The sequence below is a fragment of the Larimichthys crocea genome, chromosome VI (genome assembly GCF_000972845.2).
Source record: "Larimichthys crocea isolate SSNF chromosome VI, L_crocea_2.0, whole genome shotgun sequence".
In the NCBI taxonomy this organism is placed as follows: Eukaryota; Metazoa; Chordata; class Actinopteri; family Sciaenidae; genus Larimichthys; species Larimichthys crocea.
Window position 1 is genome coordinate 17,637,550 of NC_040016.1, and position 19,768 is coordinate 17,657,317.

At 41.7% G+C, this 19,768-nt stretch overlaps 1 protein-coding gene across 4 annotated transcripts in view; it reads right to left on the bottom strand.

Moving 5' to 3' along the window:
• Positions 1-19,768, bottom strand: part of LOC104931270 (inositol 1,4,5-trisphosphate receptor type 1) — a 66,932-nt gene that overhangs the window by 2,050 nt on the left and 45,114 nt on the right. For all 4 annotated transcript variants that reach the window (XM_027279465.1, XM_027279463.1, XM_027279464.1 and 1 more), the window contains 17 exons: positions 18,244-18,427; positions 17,836-18,089; positions 16,690-16,890; positions 16,491-16,601; positions 16,059-16,154; positions 15,801-15,944; positions 15,597-15,704; positions 15,260-15,452; positions 12,970-13,092; positions 10,091-10,266; positions 8,538-8,702; positions 7,753-7,942; positions 7,545-7,637; positions 5,592-5,731; positions 3,867-4,032; positions 1,315-1,475; positions 296-457 (listed from right to left, as the gene is read on the bottom strand). In XM_027279465.1, the coding sequence (XP_027135266.1) occupies positions 296-457; positions 1,315-1,475; positions 3,867-4,032; positions 5,592-5,731; positions 7,545-7,637; positions 7,753-7,942; positions 8,538-8,702; positions 10,091-10,266; positions 12,970-13,092; positions 15,260-15,452; positions 15,597-15,704; positions 15,801-15,944; positions 16,059-16,154; positions 16,491-16,601; positions 16,690-16,890; positions 17,836-18,089; positions 18,244-18,427 (2,667 nt within the window). The remainder of the gene's footprint in view (positions 1-295; positions 458-1,314; positions 1,476-3,866; positions 4,033-5,591; positions 5,732-7,544; positions 7,638-7,752; positions 7,943-8,537; positions 8,703-10,090; positions 10,267-12,969; positions 13,093-15,259; positions 15,453-15,596; positions 15,705-15,800; positions 15,945-16,058; positions 16,155-16,490; positions 16,602-16,689; positions 16,891-17,835; positions 18,090-18,243; positions 18,428-19,768) is intronic.

Below are 19,768 nucleotides of genomic sequence, written 5' to 3' on the forward strand. Positions count from 1 at the left end.
AGCGAGGACTATAGCCTCCACACATGGGGCGGCTGCTTAACCCACTACGCTACCGACCGCCTTGCACTTTTTTTTTTTTATGTATGCATTAACAAAGTCATTGAAAGACAGTAGTTATTAACGTAGGCTGTCTGATTCACCAGTTCCATAATGGGTAAGAATGGTCATGAGTAATTATTGACCTTTAAAAAACGGTCTGAGGAAAACCGAGAGTGCCGTTTAAATGGAGGCAAAGGAGAAAGAAATCAACTAAACGAGGGTGTGTGTGTGTGTGATTTACTGTCACATGATATACCTGCTCCTTGAGCTCAGTCAGCTGCCCGGACAGGTTGGACACCAGCCTCATGGTTGACTCCAGCTTCTCCTGCAGGTTCCTGATTTCATTTTGCTCCCCCTCTGCATCGCTGCTCACCAGTGACATGGCACGCATCCGAGGGAACCAGTCCAGGTTGTGCTCCTGTGAATCGACCAAGGATATGAGCCACTGAGTTTTGTTTGTTTTTTTCCCCATTTAGAATTGTTTTGCTAGGAGTTAATTAAATTGGAGTCAAGTCAAAAAAGTACTGGTAGTTTTAAGAGGAAGCTGCTGCTGTTTTGCAACCAGGAGCTTAAATTTGAGCTACAAATGACACTGGTCCTAAATCTTTGGTTGAACCAGTTTGCATGGTATTACTGCTGCAGGAGTAACAATAGGGAGTGAGTGATCTCAGACTGAGCGATAATGGAAATCCCGGTGAACTGACCTACGATTCTTTATCTTGCTTTGATCAGTTTTAGGGTTGTACTGTCTTGTTCCGCTGACTTCCTGTTTGTATGCCAAAGTCTGTTAGTGTCATTAAATGCGTATGACCGGTATGCCTGTCAACTGAGATTAGAAAAGAGGAACACATTACTGTACTAAGGTGTGTGCGGCACGCCGGTACATGTTTACAAGTCTGAGTCAGTAGCAAAGCCTAATGAAGTCTCTGATCAAAGTTGCTGCGGTGAAAACGTGACACAAAAAGAAACGCCCATCTCTCTGCTCTCTCATTCAAAGATTGCTGCACCAGACTTTCATCTACGTAGGAAGCTGAGGCACACACAAATTCCAGAGAATGGCTTTGAAATGATGAAGGCACAACGATGAAATATATAAATCATCAGGCAGGGAAGTGACTCAGCAGAGCAGACAAACATTTCTCTGTTATTCTATCCCGACTTCATGCAGCATGCGGATAACTGTTACTCCAAAGGCAGCATCGTCTGATACTATCTGAAACTCATTTACAAGAAAAAAAAGATAGGCATGATCTGTTTTTTTTAAATTGTATTTACCTTGATCATTTCTGCCACGTAGCTCTCGGGGCCTGTGTATTCGGTAGAGTCTTTAACTTTTACCAGGACAATAAAGAATAGGTAGTGCCACATGTTGTGCTCCTCTTTGATGTGCTCCTCGAAAGTCACCGTCTTGTTGTCGAACTTGTCCCGCTCCAGGCCTGTAGAGAGGCAATAACACAAACTATTTATGATGTAAAGTTGCAATATGTTTAAGAAAGAAAAAAAAAGATAGTCTCCCAGTTTCTGTGATGTGGGGAGGTGATGAGAAAATAGTAAGTTAGAGTTACAGTATATCCAGAAAGTCTGAAGTCTGATGTAAATGTCTCTTTTGCATGAGACCTGACAACAAACTACATTTATAAATTATCTGTATCAGTGGGAAAACTGACATTATCTTGCTCAACATAAAATATTGTGGGTAAGTTCTTCAGTTATATATATATATACAGTATATATAGAAATATAACAAAATGCAGAAAATCTGAATACAATGCAACATAAAGCAGGGTTCACTCAAAAACAAGTACATCCGGACTGAATCACCCCAGATGAACGGAGCTTGTGTCGTGTCCGTGACAGACATGAAATGGCACATTTTGCTTACTTTGCAGGTAGGCAGTAATAAAATGAGGAGAGTAACACAAGGCATGTTTTTGCTTCGGGGATTTTTGAGGTGGATTTGAAAAGCAAATTATCTGCTATATGTGGTCTGTCTGTTTGCTTCACACTTTATCATTTTCTAAGTAGTGTGATGTTTCACAACTTTCAGCAGTCACGTCAAACAGGCTCCAGTCGATATGATTCACACGTATTCTGTTGGCCTGTAAAATTATTCACCTTGTCATGTGGATTGGAACAACTCATGTGTCTTGTAACTTATCAAACAAACTGGACTGATGTTGATCCTTAAAAATAAATATTCACATTCATTAAATTCATTTTTAGCCACAAGTAAAACCAAGTGATTCGAAACCAAAAGAATAAAAACCAACAGGTGGTGGGAGCATTTTAATTTTATGTTCGGAAATCCATAACATTAGTACAAAACCTGTGTGCGGTGTTATTGAGAGGATCATCAACACGTTCAGTCAAGCTCCTCTTTATGTTTTTCTCAACAAGATGGAGATTGAAGCTGTGAGGTTGAGCCTGATTCATTTCTATAGGTAATCTCAGCCGACTCGCACAGGAAGTCCACAATGTAAATCAATCATTGGCACCAAACCCTATGTTCTAAAAACTAATAGAAAATTGAGAGAGAGAGACAGAGAGACAGAGAGACAGAGAGAGAGAGAGAGAGAGAGAGAGAGATCGATGGCTTATAAAACCAAGCCGGAGGATGGAGAGCCACTTAAGCCTGTTGGAGGTCGGCTCCTAATCTCTGCATCTCCTGTTCTCTTGCGGTCCTTCTGGAAACCATAGAGACGGCAGCTCCCCCTGTGGCCTGGCTTTCTTTAACATGAGTGAGTCAGAGCCGATGGCAGGCTGGGTGACATAATGCTGTTCTCGTTCCATATGTTTACCACTTGTCCTGACTCGCTTGACCCAACATACGCAGGCACACACATGTTCACATACGGCATGTACTGCTGGGCTCACACACAAACACATACTGCACTGTCGCACACACACACACACACTCAGTAGCATGTACTCATTCAGGCACTTGTTTTACGTGTAATGTACATATAAGGAAATGCAGTTGAGGCTTACACAGAGGCGCAGAGTTTATCAGTGAGGTTGCACAAAACATATGGTATGAAAATTAAGTATCTGAGTGGGAGAAAAAGTGTGTGCGTGTGAGACAGACATGAATTATGGAGGCGAGCGGAGCAGTGGCAGGAAGCTCTCATGACTCAGCCTTCTTTGGAACGACAGCAAAGTGAAAAAGGGGGAGGAAGAGAGGAAGGCGGGAGGGGAGGGGAGGAGGGGGGGTTCTGCTACAAACTGTACACACCTTTAGAGACGTACTTACCAGAAAACCACAAACGAACCAAGAAATCAAAAATTCTGAAAAGGGGAATTTGGGAATGAACCAAGTGTGCATGAGGTGCATTGTGGAAGTGTATCACTGACGCACGAAAACACACAGAGCCCTCTCCCAACAACAGAGCGCAGTCCTACCAGGCCGGCATGGTGCCCTTTTGATTAGGGAAGTAATTATGTTACTGGAAAGTTAAGGTTTGGCAATATGTGACAATATGCTCGAGCAAAAATATCCCAGCACAAGCTACTGAATCCACTGCAAAGGCAGCCGTCACATAAGATAAAAGGTTATGCATAACTAGTAAATAAATGTACGTCTAAGGTAAAGAAAGAAAATCAACAGTTAAAAACACAAAAGCTGTCACAGCGTACAAACTGGAACCAACACATATTTTCCATTTCTCTTTTTCCATCGCGAATATTTCCTGTTGATTAAGAAAATGTATTAAGCAACTAATAGTTTTAGCTCTAGTCAGCTTTACAAAGTGCAAGTGCCATGTAGGAACTGAACCAAAAAACAAACAGCCTACATGTATTCTAGTAAGAGTTCAGCTGAGAGGTCTTACCACAGATGAAGCAGGTCGTTTTCAGGACTTCTTCTTTCTTCTGTTTTTCACTCCTCAGGTCAGCGAAGGTGTCGATGATAACACCAAAGATGAGGTTGAGGACAATGATGATAACCATGAAGAAGAACAGCAGGTCGTATATCACTCTGGCTGCAAATAGCGGCTCCTGGGCAGGTAACAGGAAAAAGGTGTTAAATGCAGAATACAGGTCACTGTGCGTGTACCACATGACCTCCCAGTACTAGTAATATAGTAAAAAAAATTAAATAAAAATAAGATAATATAATATACTATACTATAAAATATATCTATAAGATAATATACTAAATATAATAATTAAAAATAATATTACAATGAAATATTTGGAATGTGATTTTCAAGTATTCGTTTCAATATCTGACTGCTACTTAGTCATGTTCTTGTATCAAATGTAACAAAAATAGTAAGCAGAACTAAAATGAATTGTTAAAAAAAAAAAAAAAACTGCAGTCGTGGCTCCAAACGGGAAATATTAGAAAGACAAGTGCGGATCAGAAGTACTGCTGTCCAACAAATTATCTCTGGTTCTTGAACTTTACTGTTCAGTCAACAATAAATCTAATCTAATCTAATCTTATACTAATCTTTATATTAGTAGTAAACCTGCCTGCTGTGTAAACTGTCTATAACTGAATAGGGTCGGACTACACTACTGTGTTTTAATGTCTGTCATAACAGTGTTTACGTTGAGAGCCCATTTTTTAAATATTTTCTGAGGTGGTACACGGTGTAAAAAAGTTTAAGAAACATTGGTGTAGCTGAACCTGAAGGTGGACAGTGCTGCCACAGCCTTTCTTAACTAGAAAATTATAGCCACACACATTTTGAAACTTTAGTGTGTTAAGAGTAAAGAGTAAAAAAAAAAAAAAAAAAAAAAAAAGTAAGAAAGGTTGCTCCATTTAAATGCATGACCCAAAGGCCAAGTCTTTACATAAACATGTGTCAGGGATGATGTTATGGGTCTAAAACAAGGTTAACCTTCGTCATCATGCATGTTAATGGAAACACAAGACCACAGTTGAAACCTGCCAGATGCTACAGTAACAGAGACGACAGAAAGCCGGCAGGTCAACCCGACGCAGCCTGATTCTGTACGTAGGACACGGTTTAAGGCCCTACTTTTTGCAACACGGAAGAGAAACGTTGATTTTATAGATACAACGGACTTCAATGTCGACATAAGCTCTTTGAAGAGTTTCATTTCCATTCATAGTCATGGCCTTTTTAAAGTAAGGAGGTGAGCTTGTCTCTGAATGCATTCAACAGAAGGGAAATACCCTGCTGATGAAGTCAAACAATCATACTCACACTTACATAGGCTTTAAAAAAAGTATCATTTATATTATAACATTCAAGCAACAGGGTACTTCTATCACACTTTAGTATTGCCTAAGTTGCTGTGTGTTGTGAATACGTGAGGCATATATTCACATCCTCTTTTGACATCATTAGTGGTTGAGCCTGAATTTCGGTAGAAATCTATTTTGAGGTTCAATTCTCACACAAGGCGGAGGCACTACAGCTGTATGGAACTTGCGAAACCTCAATGCTTTTGAAATAAGAAAGAGAGTTCAGCTCAGATGGGCTCATAGCCAGCTCACATGACTCGTGCTGCAGCTGCGGGTGTCACACCCTCTGAGTCCATAGACAAACACAAGAGAGGGGCCTAATCAGAGTTGCGTGTACCTCTTTGGAAGGCTTGCGGAGAACATCCCCAACACCACCTCCACTTCTCAAGCCATGACTCAGCACAGTGACGATGCACATGAGTAGAGAGTCGCACGTACGCTCCATGTCGTCGTCTTCCTCATTGTTACTCCCATGTTCTGAGGAAAAATAAAGGAATTCTTTAGTCTAATCATTCACAATGCTGCAAAACCAGACCTTCAAAAAGGAAACTGTAAGCTCGGTACATTTACACTACTGCGCCCGAGAGTGTAATTAACACACAGACCTACTTTTTTTTTTAGTTTATGTAAAATCAAAAGGCATTAGGCTGCGGATCACAATAAGTACTAAACTAACTCATGTGACCTGAAGAGATTATGCAAGTAGCTGTTACAATCTTGATAGCACGACGAGCAAATTACCTTTTTTGAGACATTTGTTCAAGAGAAAAGGAAATTAAACGATACAATACACTTCAGTATATGTTTATTTTTATTATAGGTCGTAGCATAATTGTTCTGTATTATAATACAGTGTCATCGAGTTGTTAAAAGCAACGGCAGCAGCACAGTTTCAACTCAAATGCCTTACAATAACAAACAACCCGACTCGATTATTATCTTGTTTTTGCATATTTTCTCTGACTGGAAATAACTGAAGCACAATCTGTGTGAGAGTAGGTTTTGATAGCCTTGTGGTCACAGTGTGAATATAAGGTATCATCTGCTATTTGGTCATAAACATCCTTGGCTCAGTTGAACAACTTGATATGCACTGAAGCCTGGTTTACATGTTTTTGGTACAGAGTGTGAATGTAGTTAGTCAAAGCAAAAGTGGTTTTTGTTTCGCTGGAATGTGACAACGGCTTCTGTTGATCTTGTTCCGAGCAAGAGAGAAAAAAAAAAGAAACATTTCTTAATTATTTATCCAGTTTGATGAAGTTTATAGGTCACAGAGGAAGACACATTTATCAATTTATGGTCCTCTGACACGGTCAGATGAACAGGATACAACATATGACATCCTTGTTAACTGGGTTTATTTCTGGCCAAGTCGCTGTATGGTTCTTATGTCCGTGCTGATGCCTGAGAGAATGATCTGTTGCGAATGAATTAATCGGACCGGTTTATGAGTCGTATCTCTGTGACAATGTTTTGGAGCACGTCTCTAAATCTAATAATAAACGTTAATTGTATTTTCTATTTTAGCCTCAAAGACGCCTCGCCTCCTGACTCGCAATCATTTGAACCTTTTTAGGACAACACATGTCGATATCACATGAGGGTCAAGGAGGTCACAAGTAAATTGTTAAGGTCAAATGTCATGTCATGTGACAGTCGACAAAGTCACATGAACTTAAGGGTGAATTAGGGTGAAACACAAAAGTGCACAATAACAAACAAACAACACAAATTGATTGTGGATAAGGAGGATATTTTTTTAATATGTAAAGTGACTGATCTTCGTCACCATAACCCTTCATATGTGAACCACTTGTTTGGCTTTTATTTTATATTTTCAAATTTTCAATTCAACCAATCCTTTATTATTTACTAGAATTCTTCTCAAATCCTTGTAATACCTTTATTAAAAAAAGACCTCATTTTGATTTCGGCTGTCACTACCCTTGTTTTGCATAAAATAAATTACAACCACTGTGTAGAGCTCAGGGAAATGAAATCATATCTTGATTTCTGCCGATAAATATTTGTTTGCAAATAAATTAAAACGTCCAAGGTCAGCTCAATCAGAGTTTGATCTCAGGCTGTGTCACCAATCTCTGCAGTCTGTTTCTAAACTCACAACTAAAACTAACCACATTATAAGTTTTGTAATTTGTTACTACTTTCTGATGATTTAATACATGACTAAATTTCCACAGCTTTATAAATATTGACTGATTTCCTTTGGCTTAAGACACATTTCTCAAACTAATCCTATGTAAAAACCCAGTGGTGCAGTATACATTACCTTCCTGCAGAGCTCCTGTGGTGCAGTTCTCATCAGTCCTACCCTGACACACTCCTGTGGACAGAAACTCACTGGCCAGACTGACTCCGTTTTCTAGAAAGTAGGAAGAGAGTGAACACATTTTATAGTCTTTTCTATATTAAAAAGTCAATCTGTAACCTTTAACACTGTTTGAAAAAAATAATAAGTGACAGGAGTCCGTCCTCACTCAGAGTTGCGTTGGGGATACGATCCACCTCCAGGATGAAGTCGTCTTTGAAGAAAATGTAGCCGACAATGGAGAACAGGTAGACGAGGATGAGGGCGAGCACAGCGGTGAGCACGATGGAGCGTCCATTACGAGTCACGCTCTTGATCACATTCAGCAAGGTCTCTTCTCTGTACACGAGGTCGAACAGCTGCCGAGGCAAGAGCGTGAACATGTCGTGCCATTCATTTAGTTTACAGCGTATGCAGATGTTACACAAGAAGGCCCGAGTGGCGAGAAATAAATGCGTGTGTTGATTTCTTTGCAAAATGTGGCTTTCATTTTGATTTGTGCTGAATCCTCAATGTGTCTGACGTGAATTATACGTTTTCAGCATCTTGTTATTCAGGCTTAGAAATATGTAAATATGTATGCTGCAACTTATGTGAATGGAAAACAACTCTAAATGCAGGCATATTCAGTCTGGCACATTATAAAGCAGACCTGAGGCACCGGCACACAGCACTTAACACCCCAACAACAACAACAACAACAACACAGCACCAAGTAAGAAAGTGCAAGTAGGATATGTCCTTGAATGCACCATGAAGGGAGGCTGAGGCTACATTCAGAAAAAGAAGAAATATTTTGCACGTGGTTCCTGTTACTTTACATATTTCTCAATAGTTTCAACTGCTTGCTGTTACCTCTTTAAAGTGGGTTTGAGTATGTGAGTTTGCAAAGGTGTTAAAGCATGCATTCTCGGTGTGTGTGCATGTGTGTGTGTGTGTGTGTGTTTCTCTCACCAGCAGACTGTAGAAAAAGACATGGACAAACACCCCCAGGCAGCAGATGATGAGGTAAATGAGGTGGTAGAGAAACTCAAAGTCCAACACCATGGCTTTGTAGCCTCGTGTGAAGGTTCCTCGGTTCCCCACAAAACTTATCATGAAGATGATTTTATTACACGCCTGGAAGACAAAGCCGTTTTTAATAATTAGAATGAGAAGATAATCAACCTTTAATCACTCAAAATCGACATGAGGGCTCTGGGTCAGGCACTAATGACGGGGGTGGCTTTTAGGCTAAGTGAGCACATGCTGAGTGTGTTTACATGCACATAAGTAACCGGGTTGCTGCTGGATTTCTGCACTGACTTCATTTCTTAAAGCGTCGTGTAAACAAGAAACCAGGCGAAGGGATTAACAGAAACCCGGTTAACGCGGCTTCTGCCAGGGACACCTGACTTCTTGGTCATGTATATGTTTAGCTGGGGTTTTTACAGGGGCACACGATAAAGACGTAGGCAGGGGGGAGTATCACAGTAACAGGAGATGGATCTGAATTTAAAGGTCATTATTATTAGGACTTATTAAAGTGTTCATAACAGTCGGGGACATATGTGACTACTGACCAGCTGCATGTAAATTAACGTTTACTGGTTGTCAATAGTAACAAGTTCTCTGATTTCCTTCACATGATCTCTCTCAATAACCCGGTTTCTTATCTGCATGTAAAGGTAATGACAGAGGGAAGACTTTATTTTGTGTGTGTGTGTGTGTGTCAAAGAGCACATTTAGAAATTTTTTGGCCAGTGCAGGCGTGGTGTCGCACTCTCTAGGGTCCTGTGACGCACTTCACACCCCATAACACAGTTAGGCATCGCCAGGCAGAACTATCAGGGCTCGGGGGCTACACCACAGACTGACGGGACAGCGGTCTGCCAAGTGGGCACGGGTATGAATGAGACTTGAAAGAAGAACTGGAACTAACGTGGTGGAGACTTCTCAGTATTTGAAAGTAAATGTAGAGTGTGTGGGAACGGTGAAATAGAAGTGGTGAATTTGTAGCTTTTCTCTAGGGAAAATTACTAACACACACTCTCACGCACAGAGAGAAGAAACGTTTAGAGGGTTTATTTACTCAGAATTACATAAAACATTTTACTTGGCTTTGGTGGAGTCTAGCTATGCAGATATTCTGCTCTACACGGATATAAAAGGAGGTAAATTGATATAATTTGAGGTGCTCTCACACAAGGACTAGCTCCACTCTAGAAAATTGTTCCGTTGAACACAACACAATTTTGAAACGCTTTGAGGACCACAAACAAAATCGTCAGGCTACCACTTTTCCATGATTTTTATTGTCAATTTGATTGTCTGTTGATTTTCTCAGTGTTCAAGTTGACGTCTTCAAATTGCTTTTTTAGGTACCTCCAACAAAAACCCAAAACGTTTAGTTGACAGTGCAACAGAAAACAACAAAACCTTCACATCTAAGAAGCGGGAACCAGAGAACGTCGAAATCATTAGTGCATGACAAGAAACCACCAGCGTTAAATGTGCAGAATACTTACATTGAAGGCACCCAGAAGGAAGAGTGTCGGCTCCAGGCCAACGGAGAATATGAGACGCAGGATGGTGATGATGACGAGGGCGCGGATGCCCAGCGGTTGCGGCATGATGATAACGATGGCCAGCGTTGCCAAGACCGCCATCCATAGCAGTGCAGACAGGTGGGGATCCAGCACAACTGCAGAAGATAAATGTACACACACATAGAGAAGGTAACGCACGTGCAAGTTATAAAGGATACTTGCGAAACCTGCTGAATTGTACAGCCCTGTTACAGTTTGCAGCTTAAACAAGGACTTGTCTGGATCAACAGATTTTTAACTGGCTTCTACCAAGTTCTGCCTCCCGGGCAAGCCTTGGGCCTTCCTTAGCGAGACTTTGAACCGAAAAGGAGCCAGTTACATAACACCCAAAAGTATATGACATACTTTTTTTGTGTACATGTGTGTGTGTGTGCACTGCGCTTTAGTGATGGCCTACCTGATGCTTCCCTTGATCCTGGGGTAAATCCAGGATTAGCATCCTATAGTCAGGGGTTTCAGGTGACAACATGTCACTCAGGCTAAAACCCTTGACCAGGTTTGACCAACCTAAAAACAAGGCCACACCCAACCTGCTGCCTCTGTAACTGATCCCCCCCTTTTTTTTTTAAACCAGGACTATCGTGTGCATGCTTGTGTTCTTTGAGGCCTCAAGAAGAACACTGTGTTGACGTTGGAAAAGTAGAAAATGGAAAAAAGGTAGAAGACAATGAAAATGGGAAATGAGGCAGAACTGCAAGGTTTAACAAAAAACAGAGTTGCAGTATGAGAAAGCAGAAGGGGAGTACTGTGGGGAAGGAAGGCCTCCATTCCTCCCCTACTTCCTCTACTCCCACCTTGTCTGTCTCTCTCTCTGTCTCCTTCCCTTCTTCCCTTCCTCTACATTTCTCTCCCTCCCAATCCCTGTGGAGATCACATGACAGGTGCCACTTACATAACAGCCATCTCTAAAAATACCTCAGCTGAAAGATTCATGAGGACCGAGCAGGGAGCAACACACAGCTCCAGTGATGTGGCAGACTGAAAAAAAAAAAAAAAAAACGGGGGGGTGCTTACGTGCACTCGCAAACTCTGTGCCTACCTTACGCTCGACGACCGCGCGCAAACATGGAGAAAAATCAACAGTTGAGGCATGCAGTGTCTACGTGCGAGCGTGTGGTACGAGTGTGCTTAACCGAGGCTATTCATCAAAAGACAGTCAGTCATGCATGCAGACAGAACACACTGATCCAGATCTCGTGCTCTTATAACCCTCGTTCTAAAGCCCCAACCAAGGGAGGGAAGAGAGCAGAGAGAGAGAGCAAGCACTGTGTGTGTGTGTGTGTCTTTGTATAGGTGTGTGTGTGTGTATATAGGTGTGTGTCTGTGACTGAGTAAGTGAGAGAATGAAGGCGGCCTAAAGCCATAAAAGTGCTTGTTAATGCAGGTTAAAGGTATGCCGGAGTCTCACGTGATGATGTCTTGCACACAGACCAGTTTCAGCACAGGAATACAGTCACATGTTACTCATGTTGTGCACTCAGTTCTTTACAGGAATGAAGAACTACGTGGAGTTTTGTTTTGTCAAGCTGAAACTAAGGCGGAATTAATTACTGAACCGTTGTATTTGGAGACAACATTAATAAAACACGGCATTTTTTTGTAACCTAATCGGCATAATTAAAAATTTCCAAAATTGGAATAGATGTGTGCAAACTTCGATTTGTTCATATAAGGGTGTTTTGAATTTTCTGACAGATGCACTGGTTGTAAATATTCTTTTTTTTTTTTTGCATTTTTATCCTCATATTCTTCATCCAATTTTTGAATATATGCAAATAGAAACGTTAATTAAAATTTGCAAACACTCCGGTTTGATCACAGCACTTTATATGAATCTAAGTAGCACTTTGGAGGAGATTCAAATGGAAAACAAAAGCAAACAGACAAACACTACTGAGGAGTATTTGCACATCGCCTTGTTTGAAGTGTAAAACATGATATATGACCTTTTTTTTTTTTTGGACATGTCGTGTGTGACTTGCCTCAGCCAAAGTAAGCTTTGGTTATGGGACATTGAATCATTAAATGACACAGGACGCTGCTGTGTTCAGTGCGGTCACCATAGTACTGAAAGTCAAATATGAGCTCAAGCTTTAAAACAATGGGGTTGTGGTTAGTCTTTGTGTGTGTGTGTGTGTGTGTGTGTGTGTGTGTGTATATGTGTGTGGACGTGGGTGTGTCTTAAACAAAGGTAGAGGTCTTTTCAGGTCCTGCTCCTAATCCTGGTCAGGTGATTAAAAGTCAGCAGATCAGAACATTGCAGTAAAAAGGAGATCAGTGGGTCAGCGCTGATTCCCGAGAGAAGGATTGAGAGTCAGATCAAAGTCTATGCCTGTGGGTGGCTGCACTGTGTGACATGCCTTTCCAGATAGTTTCTTTTATAAGACGGGATATAAATGTAAAAGAAAACAAAATATGGGCTGTGTACAAGCTAAAACGGGCGACCTTTTCACTACTCGCTGATCTCTGGTCGTGTATCGAGGCTTTATTGCTGGCTGTAGCAGGCTGTAAAATGTAAACAGGAGCAGTTTGTTGCAGAAAAAAACAAGCCCCTGTTCTTCCTGTTTTGCATCATTGAGCACATAACCTTTGTTTGACCTCAGTTTCTAAAGAAATCTGAATGCAAAAACCGTGCGGTACATACAAATACGCCTCCGTGACACATCGACATGCAAAAAACTGTCACCAAAACTCAGATAACATCATTCCAAATATAAAATGATCTTTCAGAGATCTCAGTCAGGGGACAGAATTGAAAGTTTTAAGTGTCATCGTCATCATCATCATGCGTGACTGACCTCCATGAACTCCCTCCAGTGGGTAGAAGAAGCAGACCAGCAGGTTCATGAGCACGGCCAGGTTAAAGGAAACGTTACTCCACACTGATATGTTTCTGGAGCACCAGTACAGCACCGGTTGGGCTGAAAAAGGACACAGACACAGCAGAAAACATCAAATTTGATCACCTACAATACACTTATGAGACATATACACATAATACAGGCGGATTTTGTCGATAAAATGTAAAGAAAACTTACATCTTGGCCAAAGACATTCAAGGAAAATTATATAAAATACAGAAAAGCATCATATCTTTACATTTAAGGTTGCTAATATTTAGTATTTTTGAAAATCTATGATCCAAAATGTTTTCAACTAATGGCTGTTTTATTGACAGTAATTTCATTATCACATGCCTAATGTGTGAACAAGCTGCGGGGGTTATAAGAGCACATTTGGTTAAATTCTTCCTGTCACGAAAGTACCACACTGTCCTTATATCACTTTATGAGTACAGTGTGGTACTTTTTAAAAAAATGCCAGAAAAACAGCCACCATTGTTAACAACAGTGTTAAAATAACACTGAAAAGTTTTAATGAAGAAAAATGCTCTAAAAAACACCCGTCCCTTCGACTATTTTCTGTCCTATGTGAAGAAAGAAACAGATGCAGGGACTTTTTTCTCTGTCCATCCCCACTTCTCACAAGTGAGAGACAAAATATGGCTTTGTGTGGGTATGCAGTCTTGTACGTGGATTAGAAGTGTGACTGAGTGTGGGTGCGGGTCTGTCTGTGTACGTTTGTGTGCGTGAGCAAGAGAGCTCTCAGTTGTGATTCATAAGGTTACTGTACAAATGTTTCACGGCTCAAAGAATGTGGAAAGCCCCTGTCTGCTTTTAGACAGTGGAAACAAGCACATACATAACACAAGCACACACGCACACAGGATGACATTGTTAAGCCACGCTGTTTTTTTTTCGACAAGGATACGCATGTCTCCATCTATTTTCCATGCCCATCATCTCCATCCATTTTCCTGTTCAGGCTCTCAGAGACTGAGGTCTATCCCCCAGCTCGCCTTGGGGCAAGTGGCAGGTCACACCCTGGACATGTCGCCAGTCTGTCACCGAAAAAGACTTACTCACACAACCGCATTCACACCTATGGTTAATTTGGAGTTTCCAGATCACGTAAAGCTGCATGTCTCCGGACTTGTGGGAGGAAACCAGGGCACGCAAACACAAGCACTACATGCAAACTACACAAAGAAAAGGCCACAGCTGGCTGACGGGTACGGAACTGTTAGACTAGAGTCAGCGAGTCGCCGAGTCACCGCGCCGCAAAACAAGTCGAGGATATTCATCATGTTTAGTCTGAGGAAACAGACAATGAAGTCACACACACACACACACACACACACACACACACACACACACACACACACACACACACACACACACACAAAAACAATCAGCTGATCGGCACAAGACTAATCTTATAAATAGTTACATTGATGAGGACAGTTGACACCCGGCAAGATTACTAAATCATAACGCTCCTTGTTATTTTTTTGCTCTTACTTTGTACATGCTGCTACCTCTGTCACCTGCTATTGTACTTTTTTATTAAGATAATTGTCAATGGCATCTCTTGTCTGAAATATTATGTGTAGTGCTGAAACAATTAGTGCAGTGGTTCTTAACCTTGTTGGAGGTACCGAACCCCACCAGTTTCATATGCTCATTCACCGAACCCTTCTTTAGTAAAAAATAAAATATGATTTTTTTACTGGTGCACAAAATGAACCGTGCATTAACATCACCTTGTTCAAATAACAAAACCAACACAGTGCATGAACTCACAACAACTTACCTCAGTGTGACTTCTGCTGTTGCCTTTGAGAGACCAGTTCAGATATGCGTGGCTTCACCTTGGCAAGTGCCAGTCTCATGTCATTTTCACAGCAAAGTCTGTTCCTTTTCTTAGTTTTTATGTCCAGCATCCTCGAAAACGATTGCTCACAAAGATATGTTGTAACAAATGGTATAAAAAATTCCACCGAACCCCTGAGACCGACTCACCGAACCCCTAGGGTTCGATCGAACCCAGGTTAAGAACCACTGAATTAGTGGATTGATAATTATGAACATAGTTCATTTAATAACGTGTCTCCCATCTCTACGGAAGGCGGCTTCCAATCATGAAAACTCAAGTGAATAACCATTCATTTCAACACAGGTGGACCCTTTATCATGTCACACGACCGATATAATATTCATCATGTGTATCTGACCACTGCATGCCTACCTCTGAGCTTCTTCTGCCAGTTCATCTCATTGAAGAGGTCCTCCGCTCGCAAAAAGAAGTCGTTGATCTTGCTGCCCTGCTCGTCTCTCTCCGTGGTGTAATAGACTCGTAGCTTTGACTCCGAGGTCAGGAACTCACAGATGTTGGGCACTGGGAACACTATCTCCTCCATGGTGCGGTCCTGGCGCACAATCTGAACACAGAGAGAGAGACACACACAGAGCAAATACCTCTCTGTTGGTTTGTGACAGTTTCTTTGCAAACATTTGAGTTTTTCTAGATGATTAACTCGTTTTCTGATATTCTGCTGTGTGACAGGGGGATTGCGTGTTGTGACCTCTATCTGAGCAGTGTGTTTGGCGTAGAACTCCAAGGCCTCATCTCCCTCTCCGCTGGCCCCTCCTGGCCTTAGCATTATGGACAGCTCCTTATTATGACGCGCCAACTGTACGAGGAGGACACATAGCCAAGAAATAAGCTCTCTTGAAGCTTAATATTTGATGGAATTGTATAAAAATTAAAAAGGAAATGAACTGCTGACCTGGTGAGCTAAAATGTAGATGTTGTGCCCGACATTTCGGGGGGAAGCGGCATCATGTTCCTCCTCTTCCCCGTTATCCTCCTCCTCTTTCGTGTCTTCAAACTCTACCTCTCCCTGCAGGTAGGCCTTCTTTATCACCTCCACCTGGACACACACACACACACACACACATAGGACTTTATACTTTTTACAGGATAACATGACACCATTGCTCTTTGATGGCAACCAGCTGAAGAAATCATTAAAAAAAATCCTCACCAGTTCTTTAGGCCTCATATTGTACAGGATCCTCTCTGCATTCTCACTGTCATGACGGCTCTCCATGATGGCGAGCAGCAGCTTGGATGCATTGTTCTGAGAGTGCAAAAAAAATAAAATAAATAAATGAGAGCAAGCACTAAGGACTTAAGCTCTGTCAGTTTCTTCATCCAAGGAAAACAGACAAAAACCTGGGTGCTCTAGGAAAATTCACTCTGCAGTTATTTACCTTGGCAGACGGGCACAAAAGTTAGTTCAGCTCAGACAAATGAATGTCCACTTCTTATACTTGTAGCCTGTTGGTGATATTCCATCCTGCTGTGAGAGGAAACTACTGCACACCTCCCCAAACCAGAGTTAACCCATTCCCCAGTTTCAAACAAAGGTGTAGATCTTTCCACTACTTCACTTAGAGCAGCCGAGTCATCTCACCTTGAGCTCCAACACCAGGTCCATCCGCTTTTTCCCAAGCGGGTTGATGTCATTAAGGATCAGGGCGATAATAATATCAATCCCGTTTGACTCGTGTGTGGCAATGCAATTCTGGAGGAAGTGAATAAAAAATGTATGAAATAAAATCAATAGTGACAGACAGCCCCCCCCCTCTCTCTCGCCTGGTCTCTTTATGTACCTGGTTTTCATGGCAGGGACCTTGGCAGTACTCTGTGAGACTCTCCAGAGTCTGGTTGATGAGGGCCACGTTCTTCTCGTTAATGTACAGTCCCAGGAGACCGAGACCCCCTGTGGTGCTGCCACAGATACAGTCTAAGAACTGCAGAGTCTCGCACACGAGGTTGTAGTTGTTCTTGTTGTTTTGACAGCGAAGGAAGTTCTGAGGAGATAAAAACAGTGTTTAAGCATGTAAGAGCGAAAAAATGCGACTGCGATACAAACCGATAATAAAGCAATCAAAACACAAAAAGAAAACCAAAACAGATTAGATCGCTCCAAATTAAAAAAATAAATAAATTCTGCTCCCTCAGTGGAAGGCAGGCAGAATGAACGAGCACCCATATTTATGTTGTTATGATAGACGGCGTCAGAACTTTTGAACTCTCCAGAAAATACCTGGTCGGCATGCTGTAAATCTTGTTTTACACCCCACTGCAGTAACATTTTTATATTCTGAACAAAGCTATGTTGGTAACCAGGTGTAACTTTCACAACTCAATTACACAGTTAATAAATCATTTTGAATCTTTGTGTAGTCTGTTCCTTATTTACTGCCACAAACTGAACTAGTTTGTCTTTTTTTTATGAAGTGAGTCCGTGAGGTCAAAAGTTGACCCACAAAACAATGACAAGCTAAGTTTGTACATACTCATGACAAAGTAACATCTTAATTAAGATAACTGCAATTACCGTGGTACGTTTCCAGTCAAACATCTGCAGGCATCACCCTTGGGTTTGCATAATGCTCTGTCTAAACACAGTGAAGTCCCCTGGCTGGAAGTTACCGTAAGGACTAAGAACTAAAAGCAGCCCTTTCCAGTCAGAGAAAAAATGCAGAAGGGAGTTTTCCTTTCATATTCCTATAATAAAATATATTCCTGGGAAGCAATCTCTGTGTTCTTAAGAAGTCAGGCCTGACCACTCAAATGACCAACAATTATAATGAAGGGATTTGGCTCTGGTAATAAAACCATGAGACCTGAGTCTAAGGCCTGCAGTGAAGGAGTAGAAGCATACACGGATAACATGTCAGAGCGTGAAAGGTGCCGTAGCCGAGTGTGTTCCACTCTAATGTTTATCTGTAAAATGAGTCCGTGTGTCACACCTGTAGGTCGCGGTTGTGATTCTCACAAAGTAGCTGGAGGAAGCGGAGGATGGGCTGCATGATAATGATCACGAAACTCATTTCTCCCTCGTCCTGGTTCTTGTCCCCGCTGCTGGGCTGGCCATCGGCTGAGTTAAAGTGTTCCTCGGGGTCTGCTTCGCGCCGGTAAGAGTTGAAGGCCTTCTTGGTGGCGGACGAGGCCTCCAAGAGTTGTTCTCTCACATCCTCCGTCATGACCACAGCCGAGTCTCTGGCTGAACAGAGACAAGCACCACAGAAGGACTAAGGATACAGTGGAAAACCACATAAATCCTGATTTGCAAACAAACTGAATGATCTATGTTATTAAATGAGCTTTCCTTTTGTTGGTAACAAACTGACATCGGATCATTGTAAGTCACCTCTGACCTTTTTTGCGAACAGGGACGTCTTTGTCCTGGCTGTCATCATCTCTCTTCCTGTTTCCCAGGTCGCTGGTATTTACTGTCACCGTGGCTTTGATCTCCAGCTGAGCCACTTTCATACGGTCGTAAAAGACCCGGAAGAACTTTTCAGATTTTTTGTCTTCTGTCAGACGGCAAAAAAACGAACGCTGGAGACAAGAGAAGAAAATAAAGAGATCGTGGATCTTATTATCTGCTCGATTAATCATCACAGTTCCATATTTTCATGTCGAATATTCTCAGATGTGACGGGTTTTATCTATTTTGGTTGGACAAAACAAGATTTAATCGCTATTTCCAGACAGTTTATAGACAAAATGATGAAATCAGATCAGTCAATAATGAAAATAGTGAGCAGTTTATGACATTTTTTGTCGTTGCTACACGCTGACATTACATACAAAGTTTATTTTCCATTCCCATGTTTGTATTATGCAACTGATTGAACTGAGTGCAGTGAACTAAGAGTGAAACCAGTGAACGTGATGTTGGAACCGTGAACGCGGACTTGACTGAAAGTTGCCAACTTTTAGGTCTGGCTTTGTTTAAAATTCTTTGTCAGTCTGCGAGCGTCAGACTTGTGCAAATAAAATCACTTAGTGCGAGCAAAATTGTCTTGACTTGGACCCTCCCAAAACATTATACATCTATCATTAAGCCAGCCTGGATTTGGTGCGATGCTTGGGTTTAAACGCCACAATTATTGCCGCGGAATGGGGTCATGCAGAATTAGAACACTTGCGAGCACACCGTGTCCCAACCCACAGGGCTGTTGTTTTGATTATGTAAGAGCTGTTATCTGCTGCAGCCTATGGAAAAGGCTTTGACCAGCAGAAGCAGCCTCGCCACACTAACGGGGTGAAAAATGAAACGAGAGGGAGAAGCCTGGCCTACTTACACAGATAGAGAAACTGAGACGGTGGGGAGCAGGGAGAAAAAGAGCTATATGGACTAAAGACAGACACCAAAGAGGGAGTAAGGGAGTAAAACAGAGGGAAGAAAAAAAAAGATGATTGAGAGAGGGGAAATGAGAGCAAGAGATAGGGAGGGAGAGAATGTTATCAGACGGTATCTAGGCCAGTTGTCAAAGTTTGTTACATAACCATCTGTCTTTCCAGGTTAGATGTAAAACTGGGCTACTGGAGGAAACAAATAAATGATAGTCACAAGGAAAATGTGGACAAAACAAGCCTTGTTTTTCCTCCTCCAAGGACACAGTGTTTGCAGTGTTTGAGGTTTACATGCATTGGAATTTAATGTTAAACACGTTCAAAATGATAAATAGCAACCAGCCAATTAAGTAGCAAAAAACGACAGAGTGCTTGCAGCTTATTAACACGGCACAGAGTTAGAGTTAACGCGGTATTGTAGCCGAGTTTCTTTCTGGAGAAACAATGACATAACTGTGCTTGTGCCCCCGAGGCGGATTCCAGAGCCTTTTTTCGTGCCCCACCCCGGCCCTCCACCACTAAACAGCAGCTCTCCTGCAC